Here is a 16,695-nt window from a genome sequence, read left to right as displayed (position 1 = left end):
ATGCACTTAGCACCTCATTTAAGCACCCATGCATTGGAAAAAAGCCTTACATTGTTGGCTACTTTACAACAAGCATTTCACCATCACCATTGGCCATTAGCAATAAGTGCGTTAGATCCTACCTTACTTGCTTAGGGGATCATTGTAGGGGCACATGTGCTTGTATTTTTTTAGATATGTTCCGACTTCCAGACGGTTTTCTTTCAGTGCTATAATATGCATGTCGATTATGAGGTGTCTATTTCAAAATCTACCAGATCAGGTGCTCCATTTTCTAGAAGTAATCCAGACTGTATGGGCGCTATTCTTTTAGTATTATGATGTGCCCATCAATTAGAAAATGCATGTGGAAACTTTATAAATCTCAAGATCTATTTACTAGTATTTTTTTTGCTTGGCAATATGTGTCCCATTTTCACATAATAAAGGCCAAGTTACAAGCCACGTATAGTTCCAAATAACGGAGATAGCACGCAATAGCGCTAGCGCAATAGTGTCCGGTACTACTCAAATTAAATGTCAGTATTTTTTGTTAATGATATATAAATATACACAATAATATAGTGTTTTTACAAATCCGCTACGTGGACATAGCGCCCGCAATATCGCCCGCTATCCGCATTCCGCTACGCAGACCCCAATCCGCTATTTAAAACCAGTCAAAACTGAAAATGCTCATAATGGTAGGGAGTATGTTCACATACGTAAACATATGTATTTGTACTGTGTTTCAAAAGAACATGATCTTTATATTTTCGGGTATGCCACCAACTTAGAGTCATGGATAGAAGTACCTCGGATGGTCTTCTTTTTTGAGCCTTGCTATATATTTTTTAGCCTAAGTAACTCGAACGGTCAGTTTTCAGCAAATTACCCAGTTCGTGCTTCGCTGCGTTTTACAGAAGTGTTTGCAGGACTGGATCAAGTCGTGCCATTAGAAGAACCGGTCCTAATGGCCATTAGAAGTGTTGCTAAGATTTTTAATGCACTTAGCACCTCATCTAAGCACCTATGCATTGAAAAGAAGCCTTACATTGTTGGCTACTTTACAACAAGCATTTCACCATCACCATTGGTCATTAGCAATAAATGCGTTAGATCCTACCTTACTTGCTTAGGGGATCATTGTAGGGGCACATGTGCTTGTATTTTTTTTAGATATGTTCCGACTTCCAGACGGTTTTCTTTCAGTGCTATAATATGCATGTCGATTATGAGGTGTCTATTTCAAAATCTACCAGACCAGGTGCTCCATTTTCTAGAAGTAATCCAGACTGTATGGGCGCTATTCTTTTAGTATTATGATGTGCCCATCAATTAGGAAATGCATGTGGAAACTTTATAAATCTCAAGATCTATTTACTAGTATTTTTTTTGCTTGGCAATATGTGTCCCATTTTCACATAATAAAGGCCAAGTTACAAGCCACGTATAGTTCCAAATAACGGAGATAGCACGCAATAGCGCTAGCGCAATAGTGTCCGGTACTACTCAAATTAAATGTCAGTATTTTTTGTTAATGATATATAAATATACACAATAATATAGTGTTTTTACAAATCCGCTACGTGGACATAGCGCCCGCAATATCGCCCGCTATCCGCATTCCGCTACGCAGACCCCAATCCGCTATTTAAAACCAGTCAAAACTGAAAATGCTCATAATGGTAGGGAGTATGTTCACATACGTAAACATATGTATTTGTACTGTGTTTCAAAAGAACATGATCTTTATATTTTCGGGTATGCCACCAACTTAGAGTCATGGATAGAAGTACCTCGGATGGTCTTCTTTTTTGAGCCTTGCTATATATTTTTTAGCCTAAGTAACTCGAACGGTCAGTTTTCAGCAAATTACCCAGTTCGTGCTTCGCTGCGTTTTACAGAAGTGTTTGCAGGACTGGATCAAGTCGTGCCATTAGAAGAACCGGTCCTAATGGCCATTAGAAGTGTTGCTAAGATTTTTAATGCACTTAGCACCTCATCTAAGCACCTATGCATTGAAAAGAAGCCTTACATTGTTGGCTACTTTACAACAAGCATTTCACCATCACCATTGGTCATTAGCAATAAATGCGTTAGATCCTACCTTACTTGCTTAGGGGATCATTGTAGGGGCACATGTGCTTGTATTTTTTTTAGATATGTTCCGACTTCCAGACGGTTTTCTTTCAGTGCTATAATATGCATGTCGATTATGAGGTGTCTATTTCAAAATCTACCAGACCAGGTGCTCCATTTTCTAGAAGTAATCCAGACTGTATGGGCGCTATTCTTTTAGTATTATGATGTGCCCATCAATTAGGAAATGCATGTGGAAACTTTATAAATCTCAAGATCTATTTACTAGTATATTTTTTGCTTGGCAATATGTGTCCCATTTTCACATAATAAAGGCCAAGTTACAAGCCACGTATAGTTCCAAATAACGGAGATAGCACGCAATAGCGCTAGCGCAATAGTGTCCGGTACTACTCATATTAAATGTCAGTACTTTTTGTTAATGATATATAAATATACACAATAATATAGTGTTTTTACAAATCCGCTACATGGACATAGCGCCCGCAATATCGCCCGCTATCCGCATTCCGCTACGCAGACCCCAATCCGCTATTTAAAACCAGTCAAAACTGAAAATGCTCATAATGGTAGGGAGTATGTTCACATACGTAAACATATGTATTTGTACTGTGTTTCAAAAGAACATGATCTTTATATTTTCGGGTATGCCACCAACTTAGAGTCATGGATAGAAGTACCTCGGATGGTCTTCTTTTTTGAGCCTTGCTATATTTTTTTTAGCCTAAGTAACTTGAACGGTCAGTTTTCAGCAAATTACCCAGTTCGTGCTTCGCTGCGTTTTACAGAAGTGTTTGCAGGACTGGATCAAGTCGTGCCATTAGGAGAACCGATCCGAAGTTGTTAGTGCAGACCTGCTGAAATTACAGCAAGGACTCCGTGGCCCAATGGATAAGGCGCTGGTCTACGAAACCAGAGATTCTGGGTTCGATCCCCAGCGGAGTCGGTTTTGTACTTTTTTGTTTTGCACATTCTTATTTTTACATAAAAAAACCTACCGAGCGTGCTTCGAAGCTCCTGCGACGAACATTTTGTTTTACCCACGGTTTCCCCGAGTCTCTCTCCCATAGTCACTGGCCTTGCGCAGCACTTGTTTCGAGAATTACTTGTCCCGTTCTCCGGTCCACCGCCCACACCGGCTTGCCTGAGCAAATACGACCCCCTGTATGTTCACGGATGTGAAGCCGGTCACCCCTTGTTTATCCACGGTTGCAACCACATTCCACATCTGCAAATCCTCGTTCTCATGCTGCTTCGTGCAACGTTTGTTTGGTCGCACCTACACCATGTATGAAACACACAAGCTATGTTCAAAAGGCAAGATATCCTACAACTACTCGCCGTCGTCGAAGATGTGGATGACTCTCTTGCTGGAGCCGCCAACCTCGTGGTCAGGCGGCATGGCGAATCTCCGGCGTTTCCTCCTCCCCGTCATTGTCCGCAAAGAGCCGCTCCTGCCTCACTTCGCGCAAGTGGATAAGGCGGCGACTCGCCGCCACCTCCCGCTCGGACTAAAGCGAGCCGAGGATGGCTTGGTTTTCGACCACGGGGCCGAGATCGACGACGAGCGTCACGCGGGCGGCAGCACCCGCTTGCTTCGCGCTCCAACCGTTCCGCCTCCGCCTCCTCCATGCGCGGCGCCTGCTCCTCCATGCCCTCCATGCCGACGCAATGCGACATGACGTTACTTGACAACGCCCATCTCGGCCGCTATCTCTGCCCAACGCTCCGGCTTCTGTCGAACCATGACTGATGGCAAGGGTCGGAGCGGAAGGGGGCACATACGGGGAAGCAATGGCGGCGGGGACGAGAGGAAAGTGGGTGGGATGTGGCAGCTAGGGTTTGCCCTCGCCGTTCAGCTTAAATAGCTAGGTTCTTGGCTCCTCGGATGACGCACCGACCCACGCCATGAATGCGGCCACCAAATCGATGACCTCCCTTGACGGACCAAAGTATTTTCGCGTCCGTCTGTCAATGCGACATGACGGATGCGTCCAAATAGACTCAAATCCGTCCCATATATGGATTGTGTTCGAAAGGTGCCGGACAGTCCGGACATATGGGTTAGATGATCACAACAGCAGGTAGCATGTATCACGAGCGAACAATCTTCCATGATTATACACAAGTCCAGCAAGTCCCAGATTCCGGTTAGTAACAACTTACACATATTTGCACACAAAGAGCCTCGAGAGTCATCAAGCACGAGCTACAAGACACATTTACACGCGGTGTACACGTACGATCCCACCACTGCCCGTCCGTTCGGCCCTCGATCCCACTATGCACAAAGCGCCGGCGCGCCACCTCGGCGCGGCGGCGGTCGGCGTCGGTCACTTCCCGAAGCTGCTCCTGCACTTCTGCGACGAAATGTGCACGTGCTTCCCTAGCCCCGCCGTTCTCATCTCGCACGCCACGGCCAGCCTCTTGGCCGCGAACGCGAGCGCGCCCACGTGCACCTGCACGGGGAACTCCACGGCGAGCTCCAGCGCCACGGCCTCCTTCTTGGACCCCCCGAGCGCCTTCTCCACCGCCTTGGGTGTCGCGTGGCCGCCGCCGCCGCGCAGCAGCACGCTGAAGTCCTTGGCGTCCACGCCGCCGTCCTCTGGCGTGCCCACGTCCGCGGCCTTGGCCAGGGCCGTGCCCCGGTGCAGCAGCCTGGCCGCGCCCCCGTCCTTGTACCACAGCGCGGTCACCTTGTTGGGGTTGACCGCCGTGAGGAAGAAGTCGTAGTCCACCTCCGCGTGGCGCTGCGCCGACGCGTTGCGCACGGAGAGCCTGTTCACGGAGAAGCTCGGCGGGGCCGGCCGCATCACCACGACGGAGAGCCAGACGCTGGCGCCCAGGAGCAGCACCGCGGCGGCCGCCAGGGCGAGCGTGAGCAGGAGGGGCGTGGAGCACGCGGAGCCGCCGCCGCTCTTGCCGCCGCCGGCGCGCTCCGCGCGGTACCGCTCGGCGAGGTAGGCGTTCTCGGGAGGCGGCACGCGGTATATCTGGTCCTTCTGGACCTTGACGACGTACGTCTCGTGCGGCGGGGCCCTGAGCTGGGCGAGGGCGGCGGAGGCCTGCTCGGGCACGGGCGGCGGGAGCGCCCTCTCCGCCATGGAAGGAAAGAGGACGGCGAGGTGCGAGGGGGCGGGAGGGAGCTGGCGGAGGACGTCGCATGAGGCGGGCGGAGGGCACGATTTGGAGGGAAACCGGGGGGAGCGCCCGTGCGCGCCACGGTTTTGGCGACATGCCTATTGTTGGCGGGTGGCACGCACCACCGCTCAAGGCTCGTCGCAACGGCCGTCGCGCCCTGATCGTATTGTTTCTCGCGAATTTGCTAGTTTCTCATCAAATGGAGATTATGTTTTGCGACTGATAATGAGAATTAGCAAAGTCTATCTAGCGAGGATTAACAAAGTCTATCTAATTTATATGTCATTGATTTTACGTAGAGGTTCATGTTATTTCTCTTCTTCTTTGCACTCCCTGTTATTCTGTTTGATTGAGTGAGATATACCTAGATAGACACCTTCTTTTATTTTATACTACTAGTAGAGGTCATCTGAGATCGGTGTGTCACAAATGAAATGCCCGAGTGTTCCAAAATCATGCGTCGATGCCAACAATCATTTTTGCCAAGAGTCGGAAAGCAACGGAAAGATCGGCCCCTTACGTAATCTGCGTATAACAAATCTCTCGCGGCCTCTGAATTCAATTGGATGGCCCCCCTTCCTAATTTCCTCCAAAAAAACTTAAAGAATCTCCAATGGCAACCCGCAGATTTCCTCCCGCATCCATCCACGGATACGAATGCGGGAGGCCTCCATCCAACATTGTCCGCATATATTTCAATCCGTATTTAGACAAACCGAATGAAATTCATGCAAACCGACTAATATTCATTAAAGTTCGGATAGAAAATAGCACAAATCACTCATACATAGCATGCAAATTAAGCCTAGTACAACAATGTCTCAAATTCGACTAGATTCCGTATGTCCAACAAGTTTTTCATCAACGGATCATGTTGTTCCACACATACTCTCCCTTCAGCTTCATCCAACATTGTGTGCACGTAAATGACGGTCCCTTCGTATTGTGGTGCACCACGCAGTGCGTGCGGGCTACATATAATGCGTAGACCAAACCAACATTGAGTGAATGAATCAATCAATAAGTTGAGCAAGAGGAAGCAAAAGTTACGTCTCGTCCTCTGCCCCGTGCAATGGTCACATTGTCTCGAGCTGACGAACCACGTCACAAAACATGATGACGTTGGTCTGGATAGTGTACCAACAATACGATAACGAACTCACGTTTGAGCTGTTGAATGATGAACATGTTGTAGGTTGCAATGTGATTTTGTGCACGAAACTTTTCATGCACTTGCTGCCATAAGGTCACCCCTCTTCTCCTGCCTACGAATTCCGCGGATACGGCCAACCACGCATCGCACAACAACTCATCCTCCATGATCGAGTAGCTCACCATCCTTCGTACTCTAAAAAACTACATAACATTTGAAAAAAAAAATCAATGGCATTTGACCAAACACCTGTCGTGCGTGGTGTTCGCCATGGAGGTCGTCGACGGCGGGGCGGAGCGTATCTGGGTAGAAACGACTTCAGCGTGGACAACTCCGTTGTAAAGGCGAGCGGGCGCGTCGGTGCTGGTTGCGGACGTCCGACAATGCCTCTATGACGGCCGGAGACGTACAATAATGACGGCGGAGGTCGAGGGTGCGGATACAAAGTAAGGAGGAGAAGGGGCAAAGTGAAAGGAAATGGGACTGAGAGGGAGGATTGGGTGGGCCGTGGGTGTCACAATCCTACGTACTGTCCGGACTCCCGCAAATCTCCTCTTATTTTGTCTCCCATTTGCAGGAGAAAATGCGTCCAGACCGCGGCGCGGACCGACACATACCCATGTTGAATGACTTTCACGATCCGAACGCATGCGGGCGGTTTGCGTATCCACGTTAAAGATGCCCTTGCATAGATGTAGCATTGCTCCCCCGTATATCCTCCCCTGGCTCTTCCGGAAATGTGGCAGAGATTCTATCCTCGTTTAAAGAAAAACTCTCACAATATGTTTGAAGAAAAATATTACTACTACTGTAGTACTGTGGTGAATTTTAACCATTGTATACCACTCCACTAATCCCACTCGCCAAACGTTCTCAACTGACGAATCGAATGCCCTTCATGGATGGCAATTAACATCCATTAACTGCACTAAAAGAAAAAATATTCTTGCTGCAATGAAGTAGACCCTCTAATGAAAAATCAATGCTGGTGTGCAGAACTGGAAACGCGCGATGTGACTTGGTCAGTGGTGCATGAAGACGAAGGATCGCATGGCTAGCAAGCATGGAGGAAATATTTCCTTAAAATAGTTGGGTGGGTCTCTTAGCCTGTCACATTTTTAATTCCCGGAAAAAATGCACGTACTAAAGTAGCTAAACTTGTACCTTCGCCGCATAATCTCTACTAGCTCGTTGCCAAAAAAATAAAAATAAAAAAGTCATGTACTTGGGCAGAGACTGCGTGAACGATTGTCCATCTGGTGCACTGAGCAGAGCTGTTGGAGTCGCCACACGGGCAAGTCTCTGCTCTCCTTTTCCTCGTCTGGATTAGCCAACAGCCAAGTGTCATATCTGTCTCTTTCTACTCTTTATTTTATTTATAGCAAGGGAGCAGTTTAGCCCACTTGCTCCTTGCACTTTTGTTTGGCGGGCATGTAAAAAAGTAGATAGTTTTTTTAAGTCGGCCTCTAAGAATCTTGATTCATTAGAAAAGAAGAGGATTGCTCGATCAATTAATGAAAAACCAATCCCGTAATTTTTTGTAATGAAAAACCAGGCTAAAACAGTCTCCGTAGCCCAAAGAAGGCAACACCGGGCAACGTGGACACCCACGCGAAGATACAACAATGCTGTAGAGAAGAAGCACAAAACCAAGGTCGTCACCAAGCCGAGTAGATAGCTTCTTTTGTACTCCCTTAGAATGTTTCTTCTTAAGCCTCTCTACAAATTCCCTCATTACCATAGAGTGGCCAGCGGAACTAAAGAAAGACAATGTCATTGTTGTCGAAGTATAAAAAGAAACACTGGTTGATAAAACGGTTACCTTTTGCAAAAATGATATTCTAAATGCTCAGCATCCAACATGTTGGCCAACTTTGAGGTTACGTGATGAAACAAAGAACTCAAGTCCACTTGAGAAAACATTATTTTCAACCCCAAAAAATATATAATAGCCAATTTCAACTAAAAAACTATATGAAAGCTTCATGGCAAGTCAAGCTCATAAATTTAAGATATTTCGACACGAAAAGAGACCAATATCATTCACTCGTGCGCGAGGGCTGGTTTTGCGCGCCCACCATCACATGCTGGTTATGTTTTTCACGTGTTATGTCTATATGTAATTGGTTTCTTCTAGTTTATCGCAGGCAACACGGATTGAGTGAAGTAAATGTGTTGGGTTTTTATTTTGTTTGATTTTCTTCCCGCGTGTTGTAATTTGGACTTTTGGTAAACAATGATGTGGCTTTGTTAGCAGTGGGGTGTCTTTTGGTCTATGTTTCCTTAAGTTTGCACTGGGTAATCAAGTACTTTTTGTTCGGTATTCACGATACCGTAGAACTGGACCTTAAAAGCCTTGGAGAAAAAAGATTGCGCACAAGATACCAAGTTTTTACCATTACATCATCAAAACTGTAGTGACACACTTAAGATAAGTAGATAACTCCCATCTTCGAACTACCATCCTTAGTATCATACCTAGTTTTCACGTTAGAATGATTCTTCTTAGCCTCTCTACAAATCCCGCCGTTCCCAGGAGTGCAACCAAAACTGAAGAAAGACAATGCCATTGTTGTCTAAGTACAAGAAGAAACACCGGTTGACAAAAGCACTTACTTTTCGCAAAAAGGATATTCTAACTGTTTAGCATCCAACTGGTTGGTGAGCTTTTGAGGTTACGTGAACGAAAACATTCAACTCCACTTGAGGAAACATTATTTTTTACCCCCAAAACCAAAAAAAGCTTTCAACTATAAAAACTACGTAAAATCAACGTGCAACATTTTCATGGCAAGTTAAACTCAGAAATCCAAATCATTTCAACACAAAAAGAGACCAATAACATTCACTCGTGTGCGTGCACGAGTATTACGTTGCGGTTTCTTCTAGTCTATTGTAGGTAACACGGATTGAGTGAAGTAAACGTGTCGGGCTTTCAGTTTTGTTTTTTTGTTTTGTTTTGTCTGCTTTACTTCTGTTGTCTGGCAATTTGGACTTTCCGTAAACAATAATGTGGGTTTGCTAGCAGTAGGGTGTCTTTTGTTCTACGTTTCCTTATGTTTGCGCCGGGTGATCAAGTACTTTTTGTTTAGATTCACGATACCACGAAAAGTGGACCTAAAAAGCCGTAGGAAAAAAAAATGAGAAGGTGCATAGTATAAGTTCTTAGCGTTGCATCATCAAAATTGTACTGACACACTCAAGATAACTCTTTTCTTCGAGCTACCATCGCCAGTATCATAATTAGTTTCCACTTTATCATAACAAGTTCTTTTGTCGTTCTCGTGAGATAGCGGAACCCAACCTAAAGTCGTAGGAACAAAAAGATGACGCAAAGTGTACCGAGTCGTAGAGTTATGCCAAAAAGTATTTTTTTCAAAGTTTCATCGTCAAAATTGTAAATAGCATAAACGGCCCCTAAAAAAGAAACCACGTAACACAAATAGACATGCGAGCATTTTAAAATGCGCAACAAGACTAGCGTGTCATGTAAGGCAGGTTCTATCCCAATTAGTAGCACAAAATTCAAAGGGGGAGAGATGGTAGTGGTAGTTGTAGTAGCAGCAATGGGTGGGTGTATTTTTTTTTTTTTGAGGGAACAATGGATGGATGGATTACCCAAAGCCGAAACAGAAAGGATGGATCCCAGATCTGGTGCGGTTAAAATCCATGCGGCGGGTAGAAAGATCGTCTATATCTGTTGGTAAAAAAATTAAAAAGTAAGAAAAATAATACGGTGGTACGCTCGTCCCCTCCGGTCAGTCGTCCAATCCAACCAGCAGTGCGGAGGAAGGGGAAGAGCTGAGGGAGCAGGGAGGAGGGGGGAGGATGGCCAAGCCAGCCAAGGGGAAGGAAGGGAAGCCCTGCGCCGAGTCAATTGGGTATATAAACCCACCATCGCCTCCCTCCTCTCCCCTCTTTTGCATGCCTCACCGGCCTCCTCCCCTCCCCTCCGCCCCATCCGCCTCCCAATGCACCACTGCTAACCCCTGCTCCCGATCCCCGTTCCCGATCCGCGGATTCCCCGCCGACCCCGCCCGCCCCCGCCCCCTCCTCTTGCAATCTCCGATCGGATTCTCTCTTCTCTTCTTCTCCTCCGCCTCCGCCTCCTCTCCGTTCTGGTTCCGTCGGGCGTTTGGTGTTTGATCTGGCGATGAAGGGCCCGGCGGCGGCGGCGCAGGCGGCGGCGGACGAGCGCCCCGAGGAGAAAGAGATGGACTTGCTCCTCAGCGAGATCCCCCAGGTCACCTCCCCGCAGGCGCACCGGGCCGGCGGCGGCGGCGCGCTCTCCCAGGGCCATGGCGGCGGCGACCGCCGTCACGGGTTCGCGCCGCCGCGCTACGCCGCGTCGCCCCGCCGCGCCGACGACGCCTGCTACGCCGTCGTCGTCAACCGCCGCGACGACGGTGATCACCAGGGCGGCGGGGGCGGGGGCGCGTACCACCCGCCGCTCCGCGTGTGCCCGGCGCCCCTGCATCCGTCGAGCCCCTTCGTCGCCGCCGCGCCGTCCCCGCTCGGGCAGCCCGTAGACGACCCGGAGAAGCAGTGGCTGGCCAACCAGCTCCGCGGCCTGCTCGTCGAGGACGCGCCCGCCGCGCCCCAGCCCACGCCCGTCGGCAACGGCGCCCCGGCGGACTTCTCTGCGGCGCGTGGCGCCGCCTACTATGGCTACCCCTTTGGGGCGCCGGGCTCCTCGGTTCCTGGCGAGCCCCTGGTGAACGAGCAGGCCATGGCGGCCGGCTACCGCTTCGCGCTCGGACCGGACGTCGGCCTGGGCGGCCACCCCGGCGGCCTGGAGGTCAACATGAACGGCTTCATGTACAATAGGACAGCAAACGGCACCGGCATTGGTTGGGGACAGGGCCTGGTGCACCCTGCTCATGCTCACCCCGAGCCTTTCATGCTTCCTGGGCAGGCTGCCGCAGAACAGCACAACTGGGGGTTTGTTGGGACTGGCCCGATTGCCCTTGATCCCCGTGGTGGAGCAGCCCGTTCACCCAAACTGCACTGCGAGTACGGCGTGCCTGTGCATACCGGCAATCGCTACATGAAAGGCGGCATGAATAATCAGATGGAGGCGTTTCGCTGCGAGGATGGTCAGAATTTCGATGGCAAGAAGAACATGCCTGTTCTCTACCGTGCCAAGGACAGGAGGTTTCAGCAGCATGCCAACAACAACAGGGCACTGGAGATGGAGAGTCCTAGGATGCTGAGGTATGAGAACATGGTTGGAGTTAAGGGGTACATCTACTTCATGGCCAAGGACCAGAATGGCTGCCGGTTCCTGCAGCAGAAGTTTGAGGAAGGGAAACAACACGTGGATGTGATTTTCGAAGGAATCATTGACCACATGGCAGAGCTCATGATCAACTCGTTTGCCAACTATCTCATTCAGAAGCTTCTGGATGTGTGTGATGAGGATCAGAGGCTGAGGATCATCGCCGTGCTGACGGAGGATCCTGTGAAGCTGCTGAGAATCTCTGTGAACTCTCATGGGTAATTTACCTTCTCTTGCCTAAACTGATCAATTAACTGCACCATGATCCTGAAATTAGAAGTAATTTTACTTGCTAACCAATTGTCACAAATTATTACTGTATTTTGAGATTGCTGCAATTTGTGTTTGGATAAGGAAGTGCACTGGCAGTAGAAGTGTGAAATGATGCTTACATTGCAACATAAACCCCTTTTGTTACTAAATGCATGCAAATGATTGGTGATGATTTGGTTGTTGTGATTTGTTTCAGCACAAGGGCAGTTCAGAAATTGATAGAGACTGTTAAGGTCAGGAAGCAGATCGTGCTCATTATTTCGGCCCTACAGCCAGGCTTCATGCATCTTGTCAATGATCTCAATGGTAATCATGTCATACAGAAGTGCTTGTCAAACTTTGGTGCAGAGGAGAACAAGGTACATAATAGTACTTACATAGCTATTTTTGGTCATATAACTGACTTTGAGCAATTATTAGTTATCATTTTTTTGACAAATACACTCCATAAGTTTGAGAATCAGCACCATGACAATGAATTTATCAGCTATGTTCTGTGGACCTACCATGCAACCTGCACAATCTAGTGCAAATTAAATATTGAAGTACTTGAACCTACACATGTGCATAAACTCATAAGAAGTATGTTGGCTTGAATTTATAACACGTTGTTCCGTGTTTACTTACATTATGTAAATTTGCCGGCAGATGAACAAAAACTATACCTGTACATCAGTATGTGCATAATCTTAGAAGTTTATCTTTGAAAGAGTTTCATTAGCAGTTTATATGCGCTAGCCAATATTCAGGAGACTGTGTTTGCTGATTGTTATCTTAATTCCATAAGCATCACTGTATATACAAAAGGTACCTAGGACTTTGAGGTAGGTAGTACTAGGTCTTATTTTTATGTATCTGTGATACTTGGGATCTGGACGGCTAGGGATAACTAAAAAATGACCTGAATTTAAGTTAACAGATCGGGACATTAAAAAAATTCACGTCCTAAAATAATCCAAAACCTAATTGTGGTTATGCTTAACTAAATTACTAGTGTTTAGGTTCTCCAGTGGACTAATTTCTAGCATAATCATCCTAACGATGTTGGTTTGGTGTGACCCTTGAGCCCCCCCTCCCCCCCTTGTACTTGACTTTGATTATTATATCATGTGCATTCCTTTATTCTTCTGTTGTCTTTTACATATTTCTGAACGTACCTTGTGTTTAAGTTACCAGATCTTATTTGTATGTATGTGTTATACTTGGGGTCTGGACGACTAGGGAGACCTAAAATATGACCTGAATTTTTACCAGATCGGGACATTAAAAAAATCACGTCCTAAAATAATCCAAAACCTAATTGTGGTTATGCTTAACTAAATTACGAGTGTTTAGGTTCTCAGTGGACTAATTTATTGCATAATCATCTTAACGATGTTGGTTTGGTGTGACCCTTTGAGTCCCCCCCTCTCCTTGTACTCGACTATGATTATTATATCATGCATCCCTTTATTCTTCTATTGTCTTCTGCATATTTCTGAACGTACCTTGTGTTGGAGAATAACCCGCAAGACTAATATCAGCAGGAATATTTGATTGATGCTAAGTTTTCTTTTAACATGGGAATATCTCGATCGTGAAGTTAATGTACCAGACCTTATACAAGTATATTCTGCACTTACATTATCCAATGGCAAATGCCAACGTATAGAAATTTATTTATGGAGCAAGTATGATCGCCTTACAAACTGTCAATAACTCAATGTCATTTTGAACGTCATATCTAGTGGTGAGCATGTTGGGTAAATTAGTAGTGTGTTATGGAATTCTTATGCAAGTGTATGAAGCTATGCAGTTATCTTGCTTGATTTGATTATATCGTTATCATCTGTGATGTATTTATTGATTTATTCTACTCTCTTTGGACAGTTCATATTTGAGGCTGCTGCAACTCACTGTTTTGAGATGGCAATGCATCGCCATGGCTGCTGTGTTTTACAAAAGTGCATAACTAGTGCACGTGGTGAATATCAGGCGAAGCTAATTGTGGAAGTGTGTGCTCATGCCTTTCAGCTCGCTCAAGATCCATTTGGGTAAACCCACCCTTCCTCTTTATTATCTTGTACTTTATGCTATTTATAAAGGAACATTCTTGCACTATGTCTTCCCAATTCTTTTGTGAAGCAGTTTTACTTGTCTGCTTACTTGTAGAGATCTTATCAGTGACATGTTATCAACACTAGATATATAGATTCATATTACTGGTGGATTTAATTAAAGGGAAGAATATCCAGCTTATACTGATAATACTTTTTTGATATTGTTGCTCGTTGCTCGCATTATATCATTAACTGATCTTTTGCTGGAGTAAGAGTTATCTTCACCTCCCTTCTCAGAAGAACCATATCTTCACACCATCAGCTTGATTAGCCCCTTGACCTTAAAAATCTTATTTTCCCATAGTTTCTGTTGCTCTAGATTCAACTCATTTTCAGGCGATAACATGTAACAGTAATTAGTCTTCACGGTCTGTGCATTTCACAGACAATACAATAAGGGTGCTGATAATGGAATGAACTGTGCCCTGATTACATGAACCCAACCTTTGTTGTAATACCTTCAATTCTTTTTTTCTTGCTCCCTTGTATAATCTGAGAGTTAGACATCCCCAACCAGATTTATCTTTTGGCAAGTAGTGAATGTATCTCCATCATGTGTTTCGTTTCTCTGTCATGAGATTAACTTGGTATTTTTCAAGCATGTGTTTGGCAACATGTAAACTATATTAACTCTGATAAAACTAAAGTTGTTGCCTATTTCCCCTTGTTTCAGCAATTATGTGGTACAGTATGTCCTGGACCAGAAAATTCCTTCTGCAAATGCACACCTGGCATCTCAGTTTGAAGGAAGTTATGTTTATCTCTCAAAGCAAAAAGTGAGCAGCAATGTGGTGGAGAAATGCCTGAAGGTCTTCTCAGATGAAGACAAAGCTGCCATAGTGTTTGACCTGATTTCAGTGCCTCATTTTGAACAACTGCTGCAAGACCCTTTTGCGAACTATGTCATTCATACTGCCCTTGTTAACAGCAGGGTGAGTGTTTCGATCCATATGATTTTTCAAAGTACGTCAAATTACAGCATGCATATTGCTCACTATCGTTTTTCCTTGACAGGGCCATCTCCATAATGCGCTGGTTGAAGCAATCCGCCCTCATGAAGAAGCCCTTCGGACCAGTCCCTGTTGTAAGAGAATCTCTAGAGCCATCTCTAGGAGGTGAAAGGTGTACAATCTGCAGCGCCAAAGAAATCTGTATTGTTGTCAATTTATGTTTCACTAGCTGTTTACTATGATGTATCTGCACACGGTCTTCTGAGTTCAGAAGGGTGGTTTTTGGCTGCAAGAAAGGTTCGACACATCGTCAACTTCTGTAGAATTTACCAGGTGTTGCCATCCGAGATGTACGTTTTGCTGGGTGCCTATTCCGATGGTGATGGTGTAGAGTTGTAAAGAAAAAACGTGTGCTTTCCGAGTTGTCTATTTTGTATCTGCTGTATCGTTTTCCTTTGGATTGTTGGACGGAGAATAATTAGTAATGGTGGACAAGTTGCTATAGTTGCTATATATTTTGGTCACTCCAACTTGCTTGAACTCTTCTCTCCAGTTTTGGTAATGAAATAATAGCTCATCATGATCATGTCTGTGGTATTACAGAAAATATATTGTAGTGCTCACCTGTTTTGCCTGTTACAGAAGGTATATATGGCGGGCGTTTCATTCAGTACAGTCGATATACTGTTGGACCAAAGCTGATTGATTATATGAGTATATCACAATTGAACGACTTAATACTATCAATGGTCTCTTACCTTGGTACAAATTGTTTCTTTGACGTAGCTTTTGGGCCATCGAAGTTCCTTTGAAGATCGTAATCTTTTAATCTTTTGATTGTCTTTTTCTAAGAGATGGTGTGCTTAGTAAGGATAATTTGACTAAAAGAAGCTTGTATTTTCATTGATAGCAAATTTGCTTGTTTTGCCTGGCGATAGCATACTTAGCTTGGATAAATTTGGTTACTAGGTTTAAGAGACAACCATTTCCAGGGCTAGTATGGCGCATTAGGCTGGTCATAGTGGGGAGTAACTTAGACTAGTAACATATGTATGTTACTAGTCTATGTTACTACCTTCATAGTGGGTAGTGTCATAGGTGTGGTAACATAGTTGCCTTCATTTATTACTTTGTAGACTCATTATGCATTGGAAACCGCTATGTGATGGTAACATATTATGTTACTCTATTTGCCTCTCTCCTCATTAACTACTTGCCACATCACCATTTTTGCTTATGTGGCATCTATGTTACTACCTATGTTACTCCTACTATGACCAGCCTTAGTCCTTGTGGACTGGTGGTGGGTGTGCTGAAATGATACTACAACGTGTCATAAAAAGTAACCAGGTAGATGCAGTGTAGATTCATTTCCAAGGTTTTCTTCTTGTGAACCAAACTGGTTTTTGATGTGGTCTTGACAGTTATCCTCGTGTGTACAAACTAGTTGTTTTTTGCGGTCTTTATTTTAAGATGTTTTTGCAGTTCAATTTAAACTACCAAAACGTCTTGCATTTAGAAACAGAGGTAGTACATGTACAAAGACTGAAAGTTTGAAAGGATTTCAAATATATCCAACTACAGACGCAAGATTTCAAATATAAACCCGAGACGATCACTAGAGCTAGGCTAGCCATTCCATCCGAGTGGCTTGATTCTGCCTCACAATCTTCTCCTCCCTTGCCCCTCGTTGCAATGCTGCTCCGTGGAGGCGTTTTG

The 16,695-nt window shown here is 45.5% G+C and overlaps 2 protein-coding genes and 1 non-coding gene across 3 annotated transcripts; 2 read left to right on the top strand and 1 right to left on the bottom strand.

The window, feature by feature from the left end:
* Window positions 1–2,955: 2,955 nt before the first annotated feature.
* TRNAR-ACG lies at window positions 2,956–3,028 on the top strand. Its single transcript has one exon. It is a non-coding gene; the product is annotated as a tRNA-Arg (tRNA).
* A 1,387-nt stretch (window positions 3,029–4,415) lies between these two features.
* LOC119283958 (NDR1/HIN1-like protein 13) lies at window positions 4,416–5,186 on the bottom strand. Its single transcript, XM_037563294.1, has one exon. The coding sequence runs from the start codon at window positions 5,184–5,186 to the stop codon at window positions 4,416–4,418; it is 771 nt and encodes a 256-aa protein (XP_037419191.1).
* Window positions 5,187–10,175: 4,989 nt separating this feature from the next.
* LOC119283957 (pumilio homolog 1-like) lies at window positions 10,176–15,516 on the top strand. Its single transcript, XM_037563293.1, has 5 exons — window positions 10,176–11,872; window positions 12,124–12,286; window positions 13,797–13,960; window positions 14,700–14,958; window positions 15,041–15,516. Exons 1-5 carry the CDS (start codon window positions 10,530–10,532, stop codon window positions 15,143–15,145), a joined length of 2,034 nt encoding a protein of 677 aa, XP_037419190.1. The 5' UTR covers window positions 10,176–10,529; the 3' UTR covers window positions 15,146–15,516.
* Window positions 15,517–16,695: the final 1,179 nt, after the last annotated feature.

This window comes from Triticum dicoccoides, chromosome 4A, assembly GCF_002162155.2.
Source record: "Triticum dicoccoides isolate Atlit2015 ecotype Zavitan chromosome 4A, WEW_v2.0, whole genome shotgun sequence".
Lineage (NCBI taxonomy): Eukaryota > Viridiplantae > Streptophyta > Magnoliopsida > Poales > Poaceae > Triticum > Triticum dicoccoides.
The sequence above is the reverse complement of the archived record's forward strand: the minus strand, read 5'-3'. Positions and strand labels throughout refer to the sequence as shown.

Coding starts and splice junctions, on each gene's coding strand:
- LOC119283957 (XM_037563293.1), top strand. CDS start 10,530: ATGAAGGGCCCGGCGGCGGCGGCGCAGGCGGCGGCGGACGAGCGCCCC. Junction 12,287..13,796: donor TTGGTGCAGAGGAGAACAAG/GTACATAATAGT, acceptor CTCTTTGGACAG/TTCATATTTGAGGCTGCTGC. Junction 13,961..14,699: donor CTCGCTCAAGATCCATTTGG/GTAAACCCACCC, acceptor CCCTTGTTTCAG/CAATTATGTGGTACAGTATG.
- LOC119283958 (XM_037563294.1), bottom strand. CDS start 5,186: ATGGCGGAGAGGGCGCTCCCGCCGCCCGTGCCCGAGCAGGCCTCCGCC.